The sequence below is a fragment of the Anticarsia gemmatalis genome, chromosome 29 (genome assembly GCF_050436995.1).
Source record: "Anticarsia gemmatalis isolate Benzon Research Colony breed Stoneville strain chromosome 29, ilAntGemm2 primary, whole genome shotgun sequence".
Taxonomy (NCBI): Eukaryota; Metazoa; Arthropoda; class Insecta; order Lepidoptera; family Erebidae; genus Anticarsia; species Anticarsia gemmatalis.
The window spans coordinates 969,125-996,254 of record NC_134773.1 but is presented as its reverse complement, the minus strand read 5'-3'; the positions used below and the strand labels follow the sequence as shown (position 1 = coordinate 996,254).

General features: G+C 36.8%; 1 protein-coding gene across 2 annotated transcripts; it reads left to right on the top strand.

The window, feature by feature from the left end:
• On the top strand, window positions 1-26,932 carry LOC142985348 (uncharacterized). Of its 2 annotated transcripts, none has more exons than XM_076133461.1 (5): window positions 1-252; window positions 20,764-20,853; window positions 22,943-23,016; window positions 24,061-24,188; window positions 24,708-26,932. In XM_076133461.1, the coding sequence occupies exons 1-5, from the start codon at window positions 136-138 to the stop codon at window positions 24,845-24,847; spliced, it is 549 nt and encodes a 182-aa protein (XP_075989576.1). In that variant the 5' UTR covers window positions 1-135; the 3' UTR covers window positions 24,848-26,932. The 2 variants fall into 2 exon arrangements, with proteins under 2 accessions (XP_075989576.1, XP_075989575.1); XM_076133460.1 differs by having other exon boundaries at window positions 22,931-23,016.
• Window positions 26,933-27,130: the final 198 nt, after the last annotated feature.

Sequence of the window (27,130 nt, the reverse complement as noted above, 5' to 3'; positions counted from 1 at the left end):
AGTCGCCTGGAGTCGGCCATACTTGACACTTGGCATTCCCGCCAAATTTAACGTCAAAACGCATACAGATAAAAAAAGTGCACATGACATTTTGATTTTTTTTGTGACGGTTGATTTTTTTTTCGGTAAAAAAACATGGAGTCGTTTAGAATTTCTGTGTTGTTATTTTTGTTATGTATCTGTGTGGAAAGTCGAGCTAAATTGAGTGAGAATAAAACTAATGATTCTGCTGAAGTGAAGATTCCTAAAAAGGTAATTTATTTTTTATATTTATTTTTTGACAGGCACGATTTCGGATATAGTACAATTTATCCGTGGGATTTTTGATCCCATCGATCCCATACAACCCTTGCGATTTTGGGTATAGTACAATTTATCTCGTTGATTTACTTCCCGTGGGAATTTTAATCCCATCGATCCCATACAAACAGTTGTCCCGACAGTTACAAACATATAAAAAAAATCTCATTTAGTTTAGTTGTTAAAAAGTTATGCGCGTACATACATTTCGGTAATTAATTTTTATGTAGATATGTAGACAGATCTTATATTAATATAATACTATTAATTTAAATTAATTAATTAATTGACCGACTTAAAAAAACAGGGTAGGTTTTCAATTCCTCGGTATCTTTTTTATATATACCTACCTATTTACTGATTTTGATAAATAAATTATTGCCATTTAAAATAAAAATTGTCCAAATTATACTGAAATGACTTCTATTGCTATAAAATAATAAACTAATTACTGAAAACTTTTACAAACATGTAAAACGTAGTTGACATATATTTGAAAGTCACCTTATTTGTCCCGTCGGGGAATTGAACCCATAATACTTACAACGTTTGCAAAACGACCTTATAATCTATTCCTGCATTCAGTAAATATATAAATAACTTTTACAAATATTTTTGTATTTTCATAGAGTACTGTAAAATTCTTTATAACGAAGTCGATTGACTCCCGGTTTCTGAGGCACATTTACCGGTAGTTTATCTATTCTATAGTGTCAAAACTCATAAGAAAACGCTGTTGAATAGATAAACTACCGCTAAATGTACCTCAGAAACCTGGGTGAAAGAAATACTCAACCTTGCCTGAATCAACTACATGAAAGTAATTCAACCTCGTCTCTATTAAAATAGACCACAACATAGAATGTTTTGGAATAATGCTAAAATCTCATCAAAATATAATAAATGCGAAACTCTGCTAACCCCCTATTTCTTAGGTACATTTAGCCGTAGTTTATCTATTCAATAGTGTCAAAACTCATATAAAAAAAACGCTTTTGAATTGATAAACTACCGTCTATAACAATTAAACAATAGTATTCGAACCCGCCACACGCGGCGCTACGGTTATTGCGGCGAGGTGACCGTGTTAAACACTGTGACAAACATACAGTTAAAATATATTTAGGCCTTGCAATAAAAGTGACCACAAATAATTTATAATGGCAGGTAATTGACTCAAGTAATTAACAAATTTATTGTCTATAGATTGACTAACCCCCGGTTTCTGAGGTACATTTAACGTCAGTTCTATTCATTACCGTTTAAACTTATATAAAAAAACGCTATTGAACAGATAAACTACCGCTATATGTGCCTCAGAAACCGGGTTTTAGACATTCGTCGTTCAGCCTAGTCGCCATTTTTAACATGCGCTAAGTACTTTCAATCAATAAATAAGATTTAAAAAGTATTTAGAAATAAAGTATGTATAATGTCGTGTTAACGGGAAGGAATTTAAATGTATTGAGTGTTTTAAATTTGTATTGGTATAGATTTATTTTAGTTTTAAAAATGTTGCTAGGTTTTATTGGAAACACGTTGACATCGTATTTAATGATGCTTTCTACGTAGAGAGGGTGTTTCCTGAAGCCCATTTTTCCTAATAGCTACTCATTAAAGCATAAGAATTTTATCATTTTCAGTCGATCAACTAATGCCCGGATTCTGAGACACATTTAGCGGTAGTTTGTCTATTCAAACTGACACGTTTATATGAGCTTAAACCCTATTGAATAGATAAACTACCGCTAAATGGACCTCAGAAACCTGGGATAAGTTTCAAATCCGACTCCACTACTGCGATTTCTAAGTAGAAAAGTAATGATACTAGTCAACTAAATGAGCTCAGGCACACTTAATTTAAAATTAAGCCACGAACTTACTAAAATTTAGGTATTAAAAATTGTTACAATTAATATAACAGTCGGTAAGCCACGTCAAAGGCCTTCGGGCGGCTTAAACGACTTTAATACTAGGTTGACCACTAACCATACGATAAGAAGCAGAAGACCGCCTGTGACTTGTTTCAAAATTAATAATAATCTTCCAGTCACTAGGCAACATAATATCTATACTAATATAATATTATAAAGCTGAAGAGTTTGTTTGTTTGTTTGTTTGTTTGAACGCGCTAATCTCGGGAACTACTGGTCCGATTTGAAAAATTATTTCAGTGTTAGATAGCCCATTTATCGAGGAAGGCTATAGGCTATATATCATCACGCTACGACCAATAGGAGCAGAGCAGCAGTAAAAAATGTTACAATAACGGGGAAAATTTTGACCCATTCTCTCTTATGTGACGCAAGCGAAGTTGCGTGGGTCAGCTAGTAAATAATAATCTTCCAGTCACTAGGCAACATGATATTTAAAAATAAAACAGCCATTAAAAATATTTAATAGAAATTATCACACCTGTCACCTTCCTTCCAGAAAATATCAGCACACGTCATATTTTAAGCTTTTTCTATATAAATCAAGACAATTTTCATCGGTCATTAACTTTTAGTAATAAAATAAAATTATTTGACATTTCATATCCTCAGATCTCCATCTTGTCTAGGCTGTAACAGTTTTTTCCTTTGCGTGACGCAAAACTAAATAAAACCGGCCATTTCGTAGCTTTTTTCGTTAGTCAAATTATATCTGTGATTATTTCGGGTCTATCCCACTAGTCCCGTTGAGTTGTCCCGTGACGGGACAACTGGCACTATTTTGTCCCAGCTGTCCCGCGGCGGGACAAGTGACACTGTTTTGGTGCCAGTTGTCCCGTTGCAGAAAAATCACGGGACTAATGGGACAGACGGAAGGGTCAAAACAACTGGTTCCATTGAGTTGTTGTGTGACAACAGGTACTTGGTACTTCGGTAAGATAGCAGATGATAAATTGTACGCTACTCTATGTAAACTTTAAATTCACAAGAAGTTTTTTTTACCATTTGAGCTTTTCACTTTATAATTAAATTGACAAGAGTGTCTATATCTATGACTTTCCATACCATAAATGTAAAATGCTTATCCGAAATTCCCTACCTGAAAAAACATAATGTAAGGAAACTAAAAATATATTGTTAACAGGCCCTTGAAGCACCTCAAGCACTCAAGTCAATTCAACATGTACCTAATGTAATTTCAACTTATCTACTAGAAATTAAGTAAAAATGTACTACAACACAACGTATAACGTCTGCAAGTACCAAGTACTTGTTTTCACACAACAACTCAATGGAACCAGTTGTTTTGACCCTTCCGTCTGTCCCATTAGTCCCGTGATTTTTCTGCAACGGGACAACTGGCACTAAAACAGTGTCACTTGTCCCGCCACGGGACAACTGGGACAAAATAGTGCCAGTTGTCCCGTCACGGGACAACTCAACGGGACTAGTGGGATAGACCCATTATTTCAAGCGTTTATTTGTTGCTATTATCAATATCGAACTTAAATAAGCACTATATAACACGTTTGTTGTATGAGAGCCCGGAGAGCCCCCTTCAAATATTATTTACTAGCTGACCCGCGCAACTTCGCTTGCGTCACATAAGAAAGACATAATTTTCCCCGTTTTTGTAACATTTTTCCCTGGTACTCTGCTCCTATTGGTCGTAGCGTGATGATATATAGAATTTTTCCAATCGGACCAGTAGTTCCTGAGATAAGCGCTCAAACAAACAAACAACTAACTCTTCAGCTTTATAATATTAGTATAGATATTCCATCCTGCACTTGGCCAGCGTGGTGGACTCAAGGCCTAACCTCCTCCCCTTCGTTTGGGAGGAGACCCTTGCTCTAAAGTGGGACAGAAATGGGTTAAAAATCTCAAGGTCTTTACCTACGCCCGTTGGAGAAAGGCGTGATCTTATGCATGCGTGTGTTTTTACTGTTTTTAGTATATGTTGTTATAGCGGCAACAGAAATACATAATCTGTGTAAATGTCAACTGTCTAACTATCACGGTTCATGAGATACAGCCTTGGCCATGAGTTTCTTGACAGCTCTTCTCATAAGGCTCTACCCCCTTTCCGAACTAGTGGCAGTTTCAGTAATTGTAACGACTATCATAAGTGTCAATATTTGACCTAAATGACTAAATGATTTAATTTTGATTGCCAGACAGTGAAGTCTCAGTAAGGATTCCCGTTTTTACATCTGACTACGGTATTCTCAAATCTGACTCATTCAAAATGGCCGTTTCGCCGCCAAAATGCACAAATCGAAATAAATGTCAAGTGATACAGGAAATAGTGTGAAATGTTCACTTCACAGAGCTACCTATTAATCTTTTCGCATTTAGATTTTCAAATTAGCTATGTTTAAACTGCTTTTATTTAGTGTACGACTGCCCGCGGTGACACGCGACTTCAAAATTGTCTCCAGGGGTTTTTTTAGCCATTTTTTATCAAACGCATTTATTTGACTGTTGCTAAATACTTATATAACTCTTGGAAATGTTTATAAATAATGCCGGTTCAAGTCTAAAGTGGGCAAACTAACTGCAAGTTTTAATGTTCTATCAAAGATTTCTGATATATTGTCTGATTTTCCATCCCGCACTTGGCCAGCGTGGTGGACACAAGGCCTAATCTCCTCCCCCTCGTTTGGGAGGTGACCCTTGCCCTAAAGTGAGACAGAAATGGGTTAAAAAAATCTCTGGTCTTTACCTACGCCCGTTGGGAAAAAGGCGTGATCTTATGCGTCCGTATGCGTATGTTTTTAGTATAGGTTATGTTGTTATAGCGGCAACAGAAACACATAATCTGTGTAAATATCAACTGTCTAACTATCACGGTTCATGAGATACAGCCTTAGCCATGAGTTTCCTGACAGCTCTTCTCATAAGGCTCTACCCTCTTTCCGAACTAGTGACAGTTTCAGTAATTGTAACGACTATCATAAGTGTCAATATTTGACCTAAATGAATAATTGATTTGATTTTGATTGCCAGACAGTGAAGTCTCAGTAATAGGGTCCCGTTTTTACATCTTGCTACGGTATCCTCAAAACTGACTCATTTAAAATGGCCGTTTTGACAAAATGCACTAATCGAAATAAATGTCAAATGAAACAGGAAATTGTGTGAAATTTTCACTTCACAGAGCTACCTATTAATCTTTTCGCATTTGGATTTTCAAATTAGCGTTGTTTATACTGCTTTTATTTATTGTACGACTGTTCGCGGTGACACACGCGGTTTTGGGAGCCATTTTTTATCAAACACTACTGTAACTGTATATATGTATTAAACTCTTGCAAGTGTTTATGAATAATATCGGGTAAATTCTAAAGTGGGCACACTAACGGCATGTTTTAATGTTCTATCAATAATATATTGTCATCTTAGATTTACTGTCTATCTGACCTCCACAACACAGTTACCTGGGTCATAACACGATACTCCTCGGTGAGACTGGTTGTCAGACTTACAAACTTCTGACTACTTACTGTTAACGACTGTCAAAGATCTTTGAAAATTGAAATTTACTGCCTCCGTGGCGCAGTGGTTAAGTCACCACGCCACTACCATTGCGTCAGGAGGTCGTGGGTTCGATTCCCACTCGGAACAATTATATTATTTGTGCGATCCACAAAAAAATGTTTCGGGTCTGGTTGAGCTTTGTGTCCGTTGTTTGTATGTTTGTAAAAGTCCCAGCGACACAAGAGCAATGATTAGTGCGGGAGTTGTATTTTTTAAATATGAAATGACAGCCGGGACCCACGATTTAACCTTCTAACTAAATTACATATACTTTCTGAAATATTTGATTAATAATACTTTAGTAAACTCGGTCTAAATGCGTTGTGGACGGGAATTTAGAGCATCGTTTATATAAAATAACTAATGACTGTTACATATTTACTTTGATAATAAATAGATTTGAGAATTTATCGGTTCACGCCTTTGAGCTATATTTTATACGTTAAATATGAACTGGTGACCGATATTCGAGCACAGTGATCAGTTTTATCGCCCGGTTTCTGAATTACATTTAGCGGTAGTATATCTATTCAATAGCGTTTAAGATTATATACACATGACAGTTTGAATAGATAAACTACCGCTAAATGTACTCAGAATCCGGGCATAAGCCTAGCAATTTTCCAGATCAGACAAGGATTTGATGGCTTCTTACTCACGTCCTGGAGACTGAAACCTAAGTTTTCGTTTTCGGGCAATTACTGACAATCATTGGAGATGATAATAACTTAGCCATATTTTTCTTACCTACCCGGGATTTAAACTCATAATCCATGCATAATCTCTGGTATCTGTCTACCCTTATGGGAAAAATACATGCTTTTATGTATGTATGTGTAACTAATATCTGGTATATAAACTATTTTCCTGAAACCCTTAATTTTCATGAAATTCAGGATATCAAGAGCTATCTTACATTTTATTTAAACTTTTCACGAGCTATTTTCTTTCAACAACTAATCACTTTCGTTTCTAATTACTTTAATACCCAAATTTATTAGTTCCCAAGGCTAAATATCACATTCAACACATTATGATATATATTTCAGCGTTCAGAATTAATCAACGCTAATCGCCAATAAATTTTCCCATAAAATTGTTTCTGGACGTTATTTACGACAGGATTAATAATCTGTGGCGCAATGTCGCTTCGTGGGTAATAAAAAAAAACAAAAATATAGCAAACCTTGGCGCGGTCATTCCGCAGATGTTTGACCGCATAGAAATATTTGAAAGGGCGTTTTCATGCTTCGAAGGGCACGTAAAAAGTCGGTCTCGGTTGTTGTCAATTAAGATAACAGTCGTTAAGCCACGTCAAAGGCCTTCGGCTTGAACAACTTTGACACTAGATTGACCACTAACCATACGACAATAAGAAGAAGATTAAGTTTTACAATTTTGAGCAGTGATAGTCGAGTGGTGTAAGTTGGCACTTACAAGTGGTCGACGGTTCGGACCCGAGGCAACACACCAATTACTTTTCAGAGAATCTTAACTTAATTATCATATTTTAACCTCAGAAATCGATCTGCGCGGCTGTTGTTAACTAAGCCACGAGTAGAATCGAAACCTTTGATATAAATTTCAGACGTAAACCATTGCATTACTACAGTTAATAAAATAAACAATATAAATTTTCATTCATCTTTCAGCATCAAGTAATTATACTGAAACATTCTTGCATTCTGAATGCAAGAATGTTTCAGTATAATTACTTGATGACTGAAACTCTCAGCTCTGGCTGAGAGTTTTATTTCAAAACTGCATTAAACATTAATGTAAAATTGTAAATGCATCATGAAAATATGAAACATAAATATATAAAGCTACTAGCTGACCCGCGCAACTTCGCTTGCGTCCAATAAGAGAGAATGGGTGAAATTTCTCCCCGTTTTTGTAACATTTTTTACTGGTACTCTGCTCCTTTTGGTCGTAGCGTGATGATATATAGCCTATGTTCTTTCTCGGGTATCAAAGTATCTCCATACCAAATTTCATGCAAATTGGTTCAGTAGTTTTGGCGTGATTGAGTAGCAGACAGACAGACTGACAGACAGACAGACAGAGTTACTTTCGCATTTATAATATTAGTATGGATAGTATGGATAGCTATAGTCCGACAACTTAGTAGAGAGTCTTGGCATGCACGTTATGCACAATTTATCTAGATTATAATTAAGAATCATGTGTATTTACATGGTAAACTAGCTGAGGAGCTCGTGGCTTAGTTAACAACAGCCGCGCGGATCGATCTTTGAAGTTAACACTTGCTGAGGTTGTTCTGTGGATGGGTGCCCATCTCATACATACCAAGTTCCTCCGTGTTTCGGAAAGTATGTTTTATTGTCAATTTCGAAGATCTTTGACAGTCGTTAACAGTAGTCAGAAGCTTGAAAGTCTGACAATCAGTCTTACCGAAGGGTATCGTGTTATAACCCAGGTAACTGTGTTGTGGAGGTCAGATAGACAGTCACTGCATGTAAAACACTGGTATTCAGCTGCATCCGGTGAGACTGGAAGCCGACTCCAACATAGTTTGGAAGAAAGGCTAAGCGATGAGGACATGATAAACTAGCTTTACATAATATTATAATGCACCGGGTTTTAAATGCGACTGACCTCCGGTTTCTGAGTACATTTAGCGAATAAAAAGCGTTTTTTATACATTTAAACGCTATTGAATTGATAAACTACCTTTAAATGTTCTTCAGAAGCCGGGGGTAAGTCAGCCCGTGAATACGGTCGATGCAATTCGATCGAAACGTCGGGTAAACAAATAAGGTAAAAATAAAAACCTTTTATTCTGAATTGCGTTTAAAACCCGTGGCAGTATAACATTATGTGTACAACTCGCGACAGTTGAAAGAGTATCAAACAGGTCACCGTCAGCTGTATAAGTCGAGTCACTGATGTTATACATTCTGAATGTTGTATACCTCCAGCCGCGAACACAACGTCAACTGTATCACCTACTTACATAACTGCAATTTGCATGAAAATAAAATTGTCTATGTCTAAAATTAATCAAAGCGGAAACCAAAGACAAAACAAGTTTTTCATACACTTTTTTAATGCAACAGCTGAAAGCTACTTTTCATTTTATTCCTAGACGAATGAAATTGTTTGTTTTTTACGTTCTGAAATCATAACATTACTCATCTTAAAACTGGAGAAATCCGGATTATTTTAAAAGTTTGCACTATTAAGAGAGACTTAGAATTTATCTAATTATCTTTTAATTACGGTGCCTCATCATCAGCCTATCCTTCATACCAACTATGTTGTAGTCGGCTCCCAGTCTCACCGGATGCAGCTGAATACCAGTATTTTCCATGGAGCGACTGTCTATCGGACCTCCGGGAAATCCTGGTATTCAGCTGCGAGGTAGTAACCCAGGTATCTGGGCTGTGGAGGTCCTTCGGTAAGACTGGTTGTCAGACTTTCAAGCTTCTGACTACTGGTAACGACTGTCAAAGATTTTTGAAAGCGAAAACCGAGACCCACAATTTAACGTGCCTTCCGAAAAACAGACGAATTAGATAATAATATGTGTAAGCCGCTCATCTACAGAACTGTTCTGTTCTGTGTTGTCAGAACAACCTCTGCAAGCGTAGCTTAACCTCAGAAATCGATCCGCGCGGCTGTTGTTAACTAAGCCACGAGCTCTCTCTTTATCAAAAGTTAGGTGAAATTAAGAAAGTTAGGCCAGGTATGACAATTAAATTAATTACGTTCGGAAAATACCGCCTATTACTCACTCACTACCGAACGAAATAACAACAGTCTAGCATTTACGCGCTAAAATTATGAGCGGGAAATCATGTCGCAATAAAAATAGTTTTTATTAAAACGTAACTTTTTGATGTCGGTCTTAATTTTTATTTCAAAGGCGAGAGTGATATTCAAATATTTTCATGTTTTGTTTTGTAAGCTATTGACAGGTTTATGAGTGAAATTATTTAATTTAAACGAGAGAAACGCTTATGATTGACATACCCCCGGCTTCTGAGGTACATTTAGCGGTAGTTTATCTATTCAATAGCCATCAAACTTATGTAAAAAAACAGTTTGAATAGATAAACTACCGCTAAATGTGCCTCAGAAACCCGACAATAATAACATAGTAAATCGTAATCGTAAAGCAAGCTTTGTCACGGTCACCCCTCAGATGGGTGGCCGCATTATCTGTTTACTGAGCCTTTAATGCAATAGGAAAGTTAAACCATCTTCGCAAATTCACCGAATTTTTGGTTTGAACTACTTGGACGCTTAATTGAGCTATATCACCTTAAACTTTATTATTCTGTAAAAAAAAACAATACTAAATAATAAGAAATCTAAAATGGCCGCCCCCACCACCAAGCCGCATTCAGAATTCCAGTTTCACAATTTTGCTTACTCAAAACGAAATTATTTCTACACCCAAGGGCTTATACAATAATAACAATAAATTTTCAAGTATATTGCTGTTCAAATGTTCCAATCTGTCACCAGGCGAGCAAAGTTCCTTGCTGAATCACTTATGTACGTCAGAGAATTATTATTTCTGGTTGCTTTTGATGCCAAGTCCTGAAAATATCTTAGTAACAGGTAGGTCTTATCTTAGAGGTGCAAGCTAATAGCCCCGTTTACACAGTCTATCGCGCATGAAACAATAATCGCGCGTGAAAGACCGCGCGTGCTAGAAGATCCATTATTTTCCTTCCTAAAGCGTCACATCTTCATCCTAGCCTATCTTCCAACTATGTTGGAGTCAGCTTCCAGTCTCACCGAATGCAGCTGAATACCAGTATTTTACATGCAGCGACTGTCTATCTGACCTCCACAACACAGTTACCTGGGTTATAACACGATACCCTTCGATAAGACTGGTTGTCAGTCTAAGCTTCTGACTCCTGTAATGACTATCAAAGATCTTTGAAAATGACAGCCTTGTCAATTTAATGTCCCTTCCGATACACAGAGAAACAAGGAGCGCATAATATGGTCACCCATCCACAAAACAATCTCGGCAAGCGTAGCTTAACCTCAGAGATCGATCCTCCCGGCTGTAACTTAGCCACGAGCTCCTCAAGCTACTCTTACCTAATTAGCATAGTATCCTACTAATATTATAAATGCGAAAGTTTGTGAGTATGGATGTTTGTTACTCTTTCACGCAAATACTACGGAAGCGATTACGATGAAATTTGGTATATAGGTAGCTGAAGACCCAGAATAACACATAGGTTACTTTTTATCCCGGAGTTTCCGGGGGATCTGGATTTACACGGGAAGGGCTTCCGAGTGGACGAAGTCGCGTGTTAATTATAAGCACTAAACTATGTTGTGGAGGTCAGATAGACAGTCGCTCCATATAAAACACTGGTATCCAGCTGCATCCGGTGAGACTGGAAGCCGACTCCAACATAGTTGGAAGAAAGGCTAAGCGATGATGAAATTCTAAGCAAGACATAACACAGGGCATCTTGCCATAACAGTTTTGCAAACGGAAATCGTTTGACAAAATGGCTGTCATTATTTTGACACAATTACTCAATTAAATACGGGATGTCGATAATAGTCTCGTTGACAGTTGAAAATATATAGGAATGACGTCACGGCGATGTAATTTTATAATGGCAATAGTTTCAAGATCAAATTCATTCAGGAAAAAAGATGCCTGATAAAAATAAACGAAAAAAAATTACACAGAGATCTAACGTGCAGAGATCTCAAGTTTGAGTCCTATGTCAAACCAATTGTTATTTATCAATGGTAGCTCAGAGTTTGGTAACTTGCCCCGGTATATGACAGACTTGCCCTATTACATGGGACTAACATTGTTAATGACGAAATTATTTTATACACCTCTGCCTACACCTTTGGGCATAACATGCGTGATATTAAATACATAGTATAAAGCAAAGTCGTTTCCCGCGTCTGTCTCTATGTCTGTCTGTATGTATGTATGCTTAAATATTCAAAACTACGCAACGGATTTTGATGCGATTTTTAATAGATAGTGTGATTCAAGAGGAAGGTTCATGTGTAGGTAAAGGTTTTTTTTTTTGTAAAATAACTATTTAAACCAGGTGAAGCCGGCAACTAGTGTAACATACTTAAAACTATGTAACTGTCTTGCCAAAATAAGGCATTAAAACTCTGTTACGTTTCAACTGTCAGCCATATTGAATTCCCGCCAATTCTCAAGTCTATAACAAAGATAAGTGTGACAGTTAACTAAAACATTGACAACACTAGAATGACTCGTCAAAACAGTTTGAAATGTAGCCAAAATTAACAAAACAATGTCTCATTATCTCAATATTTACTGTATTTTGAACAACGCCTACGATTTTTGTGAAAATATCGTTGTTTTAAAAGTAAACAGTGTTATTTTTGGTCGCCACAGATAAAAAAAGAGTAATGAGGTCGTCTGCAATGTTTTGACGTGTATCGAAAATGTCTTTATTGTAATATGACGTGTGGCCGGATGTCAAATGTCGGTTACTGGCGATACAGTACATAGTATGGAATAGACGCTCATTAGTCGGTAAACGATCAGTGGGTTAAGCAACCCTAATCACAGTCATTTCATAGATGGGTGACCGCATAGTGGTACTAGAGCTGGGCTTCTCCGTGGTTCGGAGGGCACGTAAAAAGTTGGTTCCGGTTGTTGTCGTTAAGCCATGTCAAAGGCTTTTGGGCGGCTTGAACAACTTTGACACTAGGTTGACCACTATACGATACGAATAAAAAATCTCTATTCAGTAGATCTGGCACTTATTAAATACTGTAAAACTGACTCTAAAAGTATTAAATTACAATGTAAACATTATTACTATTCGAGAAATGGTCTAATTTATGGCTAAGTTAAAATAGATGTACACTAAAACTGTTTTGAAGTATCATAACATCGTTTCACAAACGTTATAAATTTTACTTAATACATATAAAACACTTCCATTTATCGATCCAGGCTATAGGCTATATATCATCACGCTACGACCAAGAGGAGCAGAGTACCAGTAAAAAATGTTACAAAAACGGGGAAAATTCTCCATTCTCTGTAATGTGACGCAAGCGAAGTAGCGCGGGTCAGCTAGTAATTAATCTATACTAATATCATAAAGCTGAAGAGTTTGTTTGTTTGTTTGTTTGTTTGAACGCGCTAATCTCAGGAACTACTGGTCCGATTTGAAAAAATCTTTCAGTGTTAGATAGCCTATTTATCGAGGAAGGCTATAGGCTATATAACATCACGCTACGGTTATTAGGAGCGGAGTAGCAACGAAAAATGTTACAAAAACGGGGAAAAATTTGACTCATTCTCTTAGGTAACGCAAGCGAAGTTGCGCGGGTCAGCTAGTAAGTAAATACAATACCCAAGTAGACTAGTTCTGACAAAAACACTACTTCAAAGCTGTTTAATTTCGACAGATGTTTACCAGTAGACTAAGCTACGCATTTTTGAGAATAAAACAATAACTACTGGGACCACATGGAAACTATCAGATTTCAAACAAATGAAAAACCATCAAAATCTGTCCACCCAATAAAAAGTTATGATCTTACTAAAATAAGCAAAAAAACACGTTTGTTGTATGTTAACTGTATAACATGTATGTATGTGAATGAAGCAAGGGAAGTTTGTAAGGATCGCACCAAGTGACGTTCTTTTGTCTCTGCCTACATCTATGGGCAAAAGGCGATGTATAATGAGATCATCAACACAAACAAAACCGAATCATTCAATTTACATTATCAAAAATATCTTTACAGACAGACAGGCAGCAATTACAAATATCCTACTAATATTATAAATGCGAAAGTTTGTGAGTATGTATGTATGTTTGTTTGTTACTCTTTCACGCAAATACTACTGAACCGATTACGATGAAATTTGGTATGTAGGTAGCTGAAGACCTAGAATAACACATAGGCTTTTTATCCCGGAGTTCCCGAGGGATCGGGATTTACACGGGAAGGGTTTCCACGCGGACGAAGTCGCGGGCGGCCGCTCGTATATAATACTTCTGAATTGGATAACAGCCAAGAAAAGCGTTTGTCTGAAAATTATCGAGTGGCGGGTTATCGCTATTGGCTGTATGAATTATAATACCTTTGCTACGTTCGTAAAATTAATATAGACTGTCAAGGTTTAGCAAAAATGGCGCGTACATTTTTTAAAATTAATTTTGAACTCCTTCGTTATTTTTTTAAAATAATATAATTAACTTCTGACTGCATTAAATAGATTTCTCATTGCAAAAATGTTTAATCCTATATTGTGTTAGATACATACATAATATCATGTCTTTTTCCCTTAAATGAGTAGGCAGAGACTAAAGAACGTCACTTGGTACGATCCTTACAAACTTCCCTTGCTTCATTCACATACATACATGTTGTCATACAGGACCGCCGGTTACGAGAATTACGCACGTATATCTCTTAAAAACTCATTAATAACTGTTCCTGTCAAAACATGTCGTATTTGGCATGAAGAAATTTTTTTTGCATTCATAGAGAGAGCATTGTACTTTTTGATATTGGCGCCAAAAGGACAAGATTGAGGTAACTTCACTTCTTTTTAAGGTTCTTTACCCAGACTTATTATAGTCTATTATTCGAGGCGAATAGTAGAAACGACGAAAGACGAATAAAACGATCTGTAGGGTAAGCAAACCTAGACGCGGTCATTCCATAGATGGGTGACCGCATAGTGGCATTTGAACTGGGCATCTCCGTGCTTCGAAGGGCACGTAAAAAGTCGGTCCCGTTTGTTGTCAATTAAGATAACAGTCGTTAAGCGATGTCAAAGGCCTTCGGGCGGCTTGAACAACTTTAACACTAATAATGCGAAAAGACTTTTCCCCGACCTAATAGTAAAACGAAAAAAATAAATAAAAAGAGGATTTTTTTAAATGTTTTTTAATCAACTACGAGCTTCTCGCGTTGATAGACTTAGTTTATTTTACGAAAACAGAAATGATGACTAATAGTATGATTCTTTACCACCAATATAACTCACAGATCTGTTTATTATTTTAACCAACAGTGTGCAAAGCATAAACAAATCTATACTAATATTATAAAGCTGAAGAGTTTGTTTGTTTGCGCTAATCTCAGGAACCATTGGTCCGATTTGAAAAATATTTCAGTGTTAGATAGCCCATTTAACGAGGAAGGCTATAAGCTATATATCATTACGCTACAACAAATAGGAGCTGAGTACCAGTAATAAATTATGAGCCATTATCTCTTATGTGACGCAAGCGAAGTTGCGCGGGTCAGCTAGTTACTTATAAATCGTAATATAATATTATAAATGCGAAAGTTTGTGAATATGTATGGATGTTTGTTACCTCCGGTTTCTGAGGTTAAACTCATATATAAAAAGCGCTATTGAATAGATAAACTACCGCTAAATGTACATGAGAAACCGAGGTGTACTCTTTCACGAAAAAACTATTTAGACGTATTTTAATCAAATTTTGTGAACAGCGATAGTTTATAACCTGTATTAACACATTTTACCGCGAAAAATATTTTTATCCGGACGAATACACGGCCAGTAGCTAGTAAGACAATAAAATAAATAATAATAATGAAAGACTTTTCACATTTACGCTCTACGCTACGCATTTACACACGGATGACAAATTACAATATTTTCAACACTCAAAATAAAAAACAAATTTTTAAATTTATGACAAATGTTTTACGCAAATGTTGCATAATGAGACATTTTCAAATCTATACTAATATTGCTGCTGCTATGCTGAAGAGTTTGTTTGTTTGTTTGTTTGTTTGTTTGTTTGTTTGTTTGTTTGTTTGAACGCGCTTATCTCAGGAATTACTGATCCGATTTGAAAAATTATTTCAGTGTTAGACAGTCCATTTATCGAGGAAGGCTATAGGCTATATAATAGAAGCAGAGTAGTAATAAAAAATGTTACAAAATCAGGGAAAATTTTGATCCATTCTCTCTATAGTGACGCAAGCGAAGTTGCGCGGGTCAGCTAGTTATTTATACAATGTTCGGCAATGTCTTGAAAGAGATCAGGTGCGTAGTACTCGTAACCGGCGGTCCTGTATGACAACATGTATGTATGTGAATGAAGCAAGGGAAGTTTGTAAGGATCGTACCAAGTGACGTTCTTTAATCTCTGTCTACCCCTATGGAAAAAAGGCGTGATATTATATATCACTACATAATATAAAGCACAGTCGCTTCCCGCGTCTGTCTCTTTGTCTGTATGTATGTATGCTTAGATCTTTAAAACTACGCAACGGATTTTGATGCGGTTTTTAATACATAGGGTGATTTAAGAGGAAGGTTTATGTGTAAACGTTTTTTTTTTGCAAAATAACTGTTTTAACCGGGCAGTGCTAATCCATTCCTCAATCACGCCAGTAGTTTACTGAACCAATTTGCATGAAATTTGATATGGAGATATTTTGATACCCGAGAAAGGACATAGGCTACTTTTTACCCCGGGAAATTTACGCATTCCCATGAGAAAATTCAAGTGGCGGACGAAGTTGCGGGTAAAAGCTAGTGTATTTATATAACTGCACGTTTGGCGCAGTGGTTTAAGCGGTCACCTCGCCGCAACAACCGTAGCGCCGCGTGTGGTGGGTTCGAATCCCACCCGGGACAAATCTTTGTGTGATGAGCACGAGTATTTGTTCTGAGCCTGGATGTTAATGTATCTATATAAGTATGTATTTAGAAGTATATAAGTATGTTTATCAGTTATTTGGTTACCATAGTACAAGCTCTGCTTAGTTTGATATCAAATAACCGTGTGTGAGTTATCCAATAATATTTATTTATTTATTATTATGTACGTATTACTACGTATGTATGTATGTATGTACCTATACAACATTTGAAAATTTTTTGGAGAACAGAAATAGTTATAACAGAAAAAATATGCTCATTACTTTTGATTGCTTTGGCTTCACTACTATTCCCGCGTAAAAAAAAGTAAAAAAATGATGCCACCTGTTTGTCATATCTTCTCCTACATTTCGTGGATATTATTTTTGATATTGTTTTTATATTATAAAAACTATTAACACTTCTAGAGTGGTGATTAAAGATTTAGAAACATGTATTTTAATGACACTTAAAACATTGTTTTAATGTTTAACGTTCTTCAAACCGCGAAATGAATGTTTTTAAACAATAGAAAATTAATTTATCATTTTAATTGCATCATGTCGTTATTTATTTGTTTTAAATCATCGTATTGTAAGTCAAAATTGTTCAAGCCGTCTGAAGGGATTTGACATGACTTAACGACTGTTATATTACACAACCACCGCGACTTGAAACTTGAAGACGCTCAGCTCAAACTGAGTGTATATCTATGTAATGTCAGCCTGTTTAAAAGATAATTTATGTAAATATAATATAAGTATCACCAAACAACTTGAACACAAGCAGGTGTTATCAAACTGAACGTAGACACAGTGCAGAGGACTCTCGGTTGAGTGTTGTAACAATCGAGTGATCGAAGCGCAATAGTCCTCGACGTCGCGTCCTGCAATACTTTACAAGCGAACCTAAACATCGTTCATTATGATGCGCTCACTAGCCGGTAAACGATCTGCGAGTTAAGCAAACTTTGGCGCGGTCATTTGATAGATGGGTGACCGCCTAGTGGTATTTGAACTGGGCGTCACCGTGCTTCGAAGGACACGTAAAAAGTCGGTCCCGGTTGTTGTCAATTAAGATAACAGTCGTTAAGCCACGTTAAACCTTTCGTGCGGCTTGAACAACTTTGACACTAGGTTGACCACTAACCATACGATAAGAAGAAGTTATTTGGTAGTGCCTATATTGTTTTACACGCGCTGAAAATACTTATTACTAAAGTGTAAATGCTCTAACGGCTTATGAAGCTATCCTTGGTAAGCCGAGTTATAAATGGGTGACCGCATATAGGTATTTCAGTAGATCGTTTTAAAGTGTTCCGGTAATCGAAATAGCTACGGCTGCCAACTTTGAAGCCTTCGGAAACGATTTGAATTAAGGTCAAATGGTAGTTCATCAATAAATATCGGTTTTTAAGCGATATGAGGATACGTGCGTAGTATTCGTAATCGAAGGTCCTGTATGACAACATGTATGTATGTGAATGAAGCAAGGGAAGTTTGTAAGGATCGTACCAAGTGACGTTCTTTGGTTTTAGTCTACCCCTATGGGAATAAGGCGTGAAAGCACATATGTATAAATACGGTGTATTTCTTGGAGGACAGTAAATTAATTTCATTTAACCCATTACTGTCTCACTGCTGGGCAAATATCTCCTCCCGGAATGAGGAAACGGCTATGCCTATATAGAGTCCACAATTGGTCATTGGGATGGGTTTGGAGATCTTTCACTTTGACACTAGGTTGACCACTAACCATACGACGATATAAAGAAAAACATGAAAGCTAAATTTACGAATTACGCATAATATTCTCCATTACAAACTGAAATCACGAAGTCTTCAACATAAATAAACATCGTTGGTAATCGTATGAAATGTTTGCGAATATAAACGTATAATTTACAACCTCATTACGAGTTAAAAAGTTTTTGTTTGAGAAAAAAATCTCTACATGATGCAGCTGGAGGAAAATCTAAGCGATACTAAGTTAATATGTATGAAGTTGCTAAACGGATCTCCAAAGCTCCTCAAGGTTTTCCTTTATTAAAACACTAGCTGACCCGCGCAACTTCGCTTGCGTCACCTAAGAGAATTGGTAAAAATGTTCCCCGTTTTTATAACATTTTTCGTTGCTTCTTCGCTCCTAATGACCGTAGCGTGATGTTATATAGCCTATAACCTTCCTCGATAAATGGGCTATCTAACACTGAAAGAACTTTTCAAATCGGACCAGGAGTTCCTGAGATTAGCGCGTTCAAACAAACAAACAAACAAACTCTTCAGCTTTATAATATTAGTATTTAGTATATTAGTATATAGATGTGCTGAATTTTGTTTTTTTTGTAGGCAACTTATTAGTACAAAATTGCAAGATCAAAATTTATAAAAATGGATCTTAAACTCGTGAAAATTCTGACAGTCAGCCTGTGACCACGATTGTTGGTACAAATATGGTATAGGTACTCGCAAAAGGGGCATATGGGGGTACAGCACCCGTGTGTCGGGGTGTCGTCCCATACTGTGGACGGGTCCACGCTGCAGGGGCCTTCGGCCGTCGTGGCTGCGGATGCCTGCCTCCTGCCTCGGGACTAAGCGGCGAGGAGGCAACACCTTAGCGTAGCCCTTCTGGTCAAGAGAGCCCTACATACCCCTGCGCTCCCCCGGGCGTAAGGGATGCAATTTTATACATTCCCTAAGTAAAAAAATAAAAATATAGAAAAAGGTATAAGCACTTATCGTAATCTTAAAATTCTCATTGCGTTTAAGACCCATTTAGTATTATGTGTACAAACCGCGATATTTTAAAAAAGCGTGGGTATTTTTGCCAGCAGAAATTAGTAAAACAACATTTTCTAATTGGCAACTCTAATATCCACGGCGCCGGACTTCCGTAATACAAATAAACTAGTTATTTCAAGATCAAAAGAACTGATTGTTTTCCTATTATCACGTTCAAACAATAAGCTTTTAAAACGGCGCCGAGAATTTAAAAACTGTTGTTTTAAAGCTTACATCTTTGTTTTAGCGTGTTTTAGACATTTTCAGTTTTAGAGTTCCGTATCAAAATACGCCTTTTTACTAAGACTCCGCTGATTGTGACTGATAGTATCACGTATATCAGTTGACAAATAGTACGTCAAATTGATGGTCACTTCAGTACATTGCTGCTTTGACGTAACGTGTCAATCACTGTAATCTAAGGGAGAAAACAATGTAAAGCATAGTGGCTGTCATCTGAGATACATGTCATGATATCCTGGCTGTATCTTAAACCGTGATAGTCAGATAGTTCCAATTTTTACAGATAATCTATTTCTGTTGCTGCTACAACAACAAATACTAAAAACATACGTATATAAAAACACGCCTTTTTCTTGGTAGGCAAAGTTCAAGAAAACCACTTCATGATCCCAATTTTTTTGTTTCATTCACATCCATACATGTTGTCATACAGGACTACTGTTAAAGAGTAAGTACTACGCATTTGACATTTTCAAGAACTACGGAGTAAAATAAATATGTTTCTAAGTAGGGCTCTAACAAACGTGATTTTTCAGCGTGGTTTTTTTAATAATATTAGTACGGAATCCTCCGTTCGCATTTCCGACTACCACTTAACCCGTTTTTCAATATTAATTTTAGTAAATTCCTCTCTTCAAAGTGCAGGAAGTCGTTTTTTTCAATGTGTTTTGGCAAACTTATATTTCTATTTGATTGTTTTACGATGGGCATCCGCCAAATGTCTTAGTTGGTGGTCTTTGTTTATACAATTACTGAAAGAGGGTGATTTCGTAATGATTTTTCTTTAAAGTACAGTTGTTAATTGGTTTCTTACGTCATCGGGACTTTTTGAACTACAGGCTGAAATAAGTAGTTAGAAAATAGGTTCATGTCTCTTTTGAATTGAAGAACAAATTTTCTAGATAAGGTAAAGAAAAATTATTAAACTCGTAACTCGTAAAAGGTTAATCTTAAATGCTCAGACGATGTAGATTTTTTCGTAAAAAATTTGAAATTGTAATTATTACAGACTGAAACATTTTATTAGACACTCATTTGATACTAACGAAAATAAGACACTGTGACGTCACTATTTCATATTTCTATACTAAAATGTGTTTTAGGCATTTCATAAAGAGTAGCTGATTTGACTGGTAGTCAACTACCCTATTATTGTATTTAAAATAAGTATTTAGTTTGGATATCGATAGATTTTTAATCGTACCTCTCTCTCTCTCTCACTTCCATCTTATTTAAAAATACATAAATTGATGCTGAAAATACTTAGTATTAACTACCAATATTCCTAACTTTAGTAATTTTATTATATTCGCAGGTGCATGAAGGAGCAGCGCTAGTGTTTGCTGATGAGTTCAAACAGACGCTGGAAAGATACCTCTTCGGGATCTGCCCTCAGACCTACAAGGTAAATAACTTTTTTTTTATTTTTTATTAGCCACTTATATGTCCCACTGCTGGGCAAAGGCCTCCCCTCTTTCCTTCCAAATCTGTCTGTCCTGTGCCAAGCTCCGCTACGATGGACCCGCAAATGCCGTTAAATCATCGTGCCACCTTCGTCGTGGTCGGCCTCAACAAAGATGACCATCGTGTGGTGTCCACTCTGTCACCAGCCTCGCCCATCTCTCCGGATGCATGCGCGAAACATGGCCAGCCCACTCCCACTTCAATTAAGCGGTTTTTCGACATACATAAAAATCAGCAGAGAACGTCACTTGGTACGATCCTTACAAACTTCCCTTGCTTCATTCACATACATACATGTTGTCATACAGGACCGCCGGTTACGAGTAGCTCCTGTTCTTTTTGCAAGACATAAAAGATATGATCTCAACGTAGCAAAATTATATCATTTTAATACCCAACCCGCACTTGGCTAGCGTGGTGGACTCAAGGCCTAACCTCTCTCATTACGGGAGGAGACCCTTGCCCAGCAGTGGGACAGTAATGAGCCTTTATTTATTTAAGTACACAAAAATGCTTAACCCCTCTTTCATTACGGGATGAGACCCTTGCCCAGCAGTGAGATTAATTTATTTATTTAAGTACACAAATACCCTCCAGTCACGAGTTTCATATAAACATAGCGGATTTATTTACAAACATTCATGTATTACATACATGACGTCAGCAATGAACTGATTCCGTTATATAAATAACAAATTGCAGCTCATGAGTAGGAATAATCTTCTTGTGACAAATATTAGAAGACACCTGCTTTATAATATAACTAGCTGGAGCCCGCGACTTCGTCCGCGTGTAGCTATTACCTGAGGTAAAAACTATCCTATATGTTAATCCAGGTTTTAAGCTATCAGAGTACCAAATTTCGTAAAACTCCGTCCAGTAGTTTTTTTCGTTAAAGAGTAGTGAAGATACTACTAACTTAGGTACAAACTTTCGAATTATATCTCGTGGCTTAGTTAACAACAGCCGCGCGGATCGATCTCTGAGGTTAAGCTACGCTTGCTGAGGTTATCTGTGGATGGGTGACCATCTTATACATATCGAGTTTCTCCATACTTCGGAAGGCACGTTGAATTGTGGGTCCCGCCCTGTCATCCTGTCAAGTTTGACAACCAGTCTTACCAAAGGGTTACTGTGTTGACGAGGTCCGATAGTCAGTCGCTGCATGTAAAGCACAGGTATTCAGTTGCATCCGGTGAGACTGGAAGCCGACTCCAACATAGTTGGTAGAATGCTTTTCTATTAGTGAAACAGCGTTTAGAATCGGTTAAATCATTTTTGAGATTGCCTTACAAACAGACACTTTGATTTAGACATTAGTGTAGAATTATAGATTACTAGACGCCACCCGCGACTACGTCCGCGTCGAAACCCTTCCCGTATATCCCGGGGTTCCCGATCCCTCGGAAACTCCGGGTTAAAAAGTAGCCGTGTTATTCTGAGTCTTGAGCTACCTGTATACCAAATTTTATCGTAATCAATTCAGTAGTCTTTTCGTGAAAGAGTAACAAACATCCATACATACTCACAAACTTTCGCATTTATAGTATTAGTAGGATTACTATCAAAAGGACAACTATTTTTAGAAATGGCAACATCATGTTTACTCCAATTTTGGAATTATTATAGTGCGTTGCGTGAATCTATGAATACTTACATACGTTAAGTACCGTTCAATCACGCGCTAGTAAGAATTTTTAAACTAAGATTTGACATTTGTTCGATGTCTCATTACTGTCTGGAGTAAGCCCATAAGTGTTATATTATAACCCAGGTAACCGGGTTATGGAGGCCGGATAGACAGTCGCTCCATGTAAAACACTGGTATTCAGCTGCATCCGGTGAGACTGGAAGCCGATTCCAACATAGTTGGAAGAAAGGTTAGGTTGGTATATTATTATGCTGTCGGGACTCGGGAGTAAGGCAACTGATCCCGATGGAATGGGCGCACAGATCTTATTGTTAGTCTATTTTTGACAAAGTTAGTTTAAGTTACATATAACCATATTATCACCCAGACTCGTTGGCAGATGCCGCTGAAGGGCAAGAACGCTACCTCCGTGCCTTGCGACCTGGACGCCGACCAGCAGGACTTAGCTGGCAGGTGAGTACCATAAAACAATGATATTATAGCTGTCTTTGTGACTGGGAATGGGTATGGGAATGGGAATGGGAATGGGAATGGGAATGGGAATGGGAATGGGAATGGGAATGGGAATGGGAATTGGAATGGGTATGGGAATGGGATGGGATGGGAAGGGAATGGAATGGAATGGAATGGGATGGGAATGGGATGGGAATGGGATGGGGATGGGAATGGGATGGGAATGGGATGGGAATGGAATGGAATGGGATGGGAATGGGAATGGGAATGGGAATGGGATGGGAATGGGAATGGGAATGGGAATGGGAATGGGAATGGGAATGGGAATGGGAATGGGATGGGGATGGGAATGGAATGGAATGGAATGGGATGGGAATGGGATGGGAATGGAATGGAATGGGATGGGAATGGGATGGGGATGGGATGGGAATGGGATGGGAATGGGAATGGGAATGGGAATGGGAATGGGAATGGGATGGGAATGGAATGGAATGGGATGGGAATGGGAATGGGAATGGGATGGGAATGGGATGGGAATGGGATGGGAATGGGAATGGGAATGGGAATGGGAATGGGAATGGGATGGGGATGGGAATGGGAATGGGATGGGAATGGAATGGAATGGAATGGGATGGGAATGGGATGGGAATGGGATGGGAATAGGATGGGAATGGGATGGGAATGGGATGGGAAGGGAATGGAATGGAATGGGATGGGAATGGGATGGGAATGGGATGGGAATGGGATGGGAATGGAATGGAATGGAATGGAATGGGATGGGAATGGGAATGGGAATGGGAATGGGAATGGGAATGGGATGGGGATGGGGATGGGAATGGGATGGGAATGGGATGGGGATGGGAATGGGAATGGGAATGGGAATGGGGATGGGATGGGGATGGGGATGGGAATGGAATGGGATGAGGATGGGATGGGAATGGGATGGGAATGAGATGGGGATGGGAATGGGATGGGGATGGGAATGGGATGGGATATTAAAAAATATTTGTATTTTGGTAGTCATTTTACCATTTCTACCAACAGACTAGCAACACTGGCGCTCCGAGCGACAATCGCCACGCGAACAGAATGCTCGCGGCTCGGCACAGCGCTCGCGAACACGCTCGGTGACCTCGCGCGCACAGCCAACAACAGACAAGTGCTTAATGCAGGTTAGTATTTAAACACTATAAACTGAGTTTTATAGAGTACCTATTAAAGATTATAAACTAATTTTGACTATAGATGTCATTTGATAAAAATAACGAAAAATTATCCCTTTGTACTCAGTCATAATGCAGTAATGCAGTAAAGAGCAGAGCAGCATTTAAATAAATATATGTAATCCATTAATTTGTCCGTTATTTGATTCCGTCACTTGTATATTTTACCCAAGTTTACAGTTATTTATAGTTCGTACCCTTTATTACGTTACATTCTCAAAATAGTAGTCTGAATTTAGATACATGTAATAAATACCTAGATTTTGTAAATTTTTGTTAAGGTTGGACTTTTATAATTCCTAAAATCACAAAACAAGAAAAATCTATTTAAATATTAACATAATTAAATCTTCGAAGGCGAACTCAGAGAAATTCTATGGCAAAGGTCTTAATCACTGTAATACATGCCTACCATTTAAAAAACAATTCTATTACCAAAATCGACTAACTTCCAATAATCTTTCACAGCCAACAACGAACAAAAGAAGCAACGAAAGCTATCTAAAAGTCAGAAGATGAAGATTCAAGCGAAGCAGCGCACGGCCCTCGCTGTGAAGAAGAAGGCAGCCGCCGTCGCAGCCGCCGCCGCCGCCAAGATGTCCGCGTAGATACGAGTTATATAGAATACTAGGTTAAAACGATGTGTATGTGATTTAAAACTGATATTTTCATTGACAGATAATCTTAAGAGTCAATTAGAGATTTACCCTCTTATTCATAAACACACTATAAACCTATTTTAGTTATAAAGCTACCATAATATGTTTTCTTTTTTTTTATTTCGCTAAGGAGTGAAAGAAACAAAACACTTTAAAGGGTTAATTTATTGTTGATCAATGTAGTTGCCTACCAGTCAAATCAGCTACTCTTTATGAATTGTCAAAAACATATAATAAATATAGAAATACGACTAAGTGACGTCACTATGTCATATTTTCGTTGGTGTCAACTGAGTGTCTAATAAAATGTTTCGATGTTTTAATGCCTTTTCATCGTGATGAAAATTGTTCATGACTAGGAATGGTTTAAAACTGTGCTTGAAAGGATTTTAAAATTTTACACTGCACTTCTACAATGTAGAATATTTCTAACTCGTAATTTTTGAGCTCTAAGGAGATCTTTGCCCAGCAGTAGTACTGGTTAAATCACCTCATCTTAAATCGAAGGTTATCTGTCAGTGGAAAAATAAGCTCTTAAATAGTGTTGTTATAAATAATAAAATAATATTACCTAATACGTCTGCTACATCTTATTACTAATTCATAAATATGAAGAAATGTTTAACTATTTGGCACTTGGCACAATTAGTATTATACGAACACAAAGGTATTTTAATTTTTCTACTTTCTTTGTTTGTTCCGTAATCACTCTCTCTAGCATTTAAATTGGAAATATGAAAAAACTCCGACCTAATTCAGTAATTGTTGAGGTATATTCACTTAAAAAACGTTTTTTTTTGTGATCACGATGTAATAGTTAGGTACTCGTAGCAGACATGTTAAAACGTAATTTCATAATTAATTAATGTAAAAACTAATTTATTACACCTATTGTTGCAATTATTGTAATTTTCTATAAATAATTAATAGTTCCTATTTACTTACAATAGTATATTTCTACAGATCTCTTTCATGAGTGATCTCAGTAAGAAACATAATAATTATTTCTCTGACAAGCATTTTAATTTGTACCTATACCAAATATTCTAGTCTTTTAGAAAATCTATTATTTTTTGTGCCCTTTATGCCGTAAAAAAGTTATAATTTGATTTGTTCTTACGCAAATTATTTTCAAATTTATTTCTCTCTTCAGATACTGTAATAATTATATAATTAAACTAGCTGACCCGCGCAACTTCGCTTGCGTCACCTAAGAGAATGGGTCAAAATTTTCCCCGTTTTTGTAACATTTTTCGTTGCTACTCCGCTCCTTATGACCGTAGCGTGATGTTATATAGCCTATAACCTTCCTCGATAAATGGGCTATCTAACACTGAAAGAATTTTTCAAATCGGACCAGTAGTTCCTGAGATTAGCGCGTTCAAACAAACAAACAAACAAACAAACAAACAAACAATCAAACAAACAAACAAACTCTTCAGCATTATTATATTAGTATAGATGACTGGTTACAGTACAAGCCTTACTTTGTTTTTCGAAGATGATCATGTTTAAATTGTACAAATACATTTCGGTATAAAAAGCTTTCAATAAATATCAGCTGTTGATATATAATTTGTTAATTTATACATATAATCTTTCTACCTTAATTATTAATTAATCCGGACTTCTAAAAATAATACTCCCAAATAAAAATAAGTGACTTAGTCCCCTTAATAAGTGGTACAAATTCTGTAACGAAACAACACCAATTTTAAGCGGTACGAAATCTACCGATCTCCTTTATTTCTCTCTTCAGTTAGTGTATTAAATTATATAATTAAATGACTGGTTACAGTACAAGCTCTGCTTTGTATTTCGAAATGAGTTGATCATGTTTACGTTGTTTTTTGGTTGTACATATGTATTTCGGTATATAATGGTTTTCATATCAACTGTTGATATATAAACTATTTATTTATAAATATGTCAGATTACAGACTTTATAACAAAGATACATAATAATAATTAAGAAATAAATATAATCCAATCTCTCTAGAAAAACTTCTTTTTAAACAATAACAAATATTAACAGACTCCTTGATTTAGTATTATAATTTTAAGTTATTTTAAGATTATTTTTTATGTAATTATTTGATAATAAAGATATTTTTAATATGGTGTTCATTTACTGCAAATAAACGTGTAGTTTTAAGCTCACTTTGATTACCCATATTAAATTAAGTTTTTATAAGCAGAGTATTAGAATTAGAATCTCCCGCGAATGGAACG

Bases quoted from the DNA above. Each gene is read 5' to 3' on its own strand.
- LOC142985348 (XM_076133460.1), top strand. From the start codon at position 136: ATGGAGTCGTTTAGAATTTCTGTGTTGTTATTTTTGTTATGTATCTGT. The intron at 253-20,763 runs GTAATTTATTTT...TTATATTCGCAG, and splicing joins AAGTGAAGATTCCTAAAAAG to GTGCATGAAGGAGCAGCGCT. The intron at 20,854-22,930 runs GTAAATAACTTT...ATTATCACCCAG, and splicing joins TCTGCCCTCAGACCTACAAG to ACTCGTTGGCAGATGCCGCT.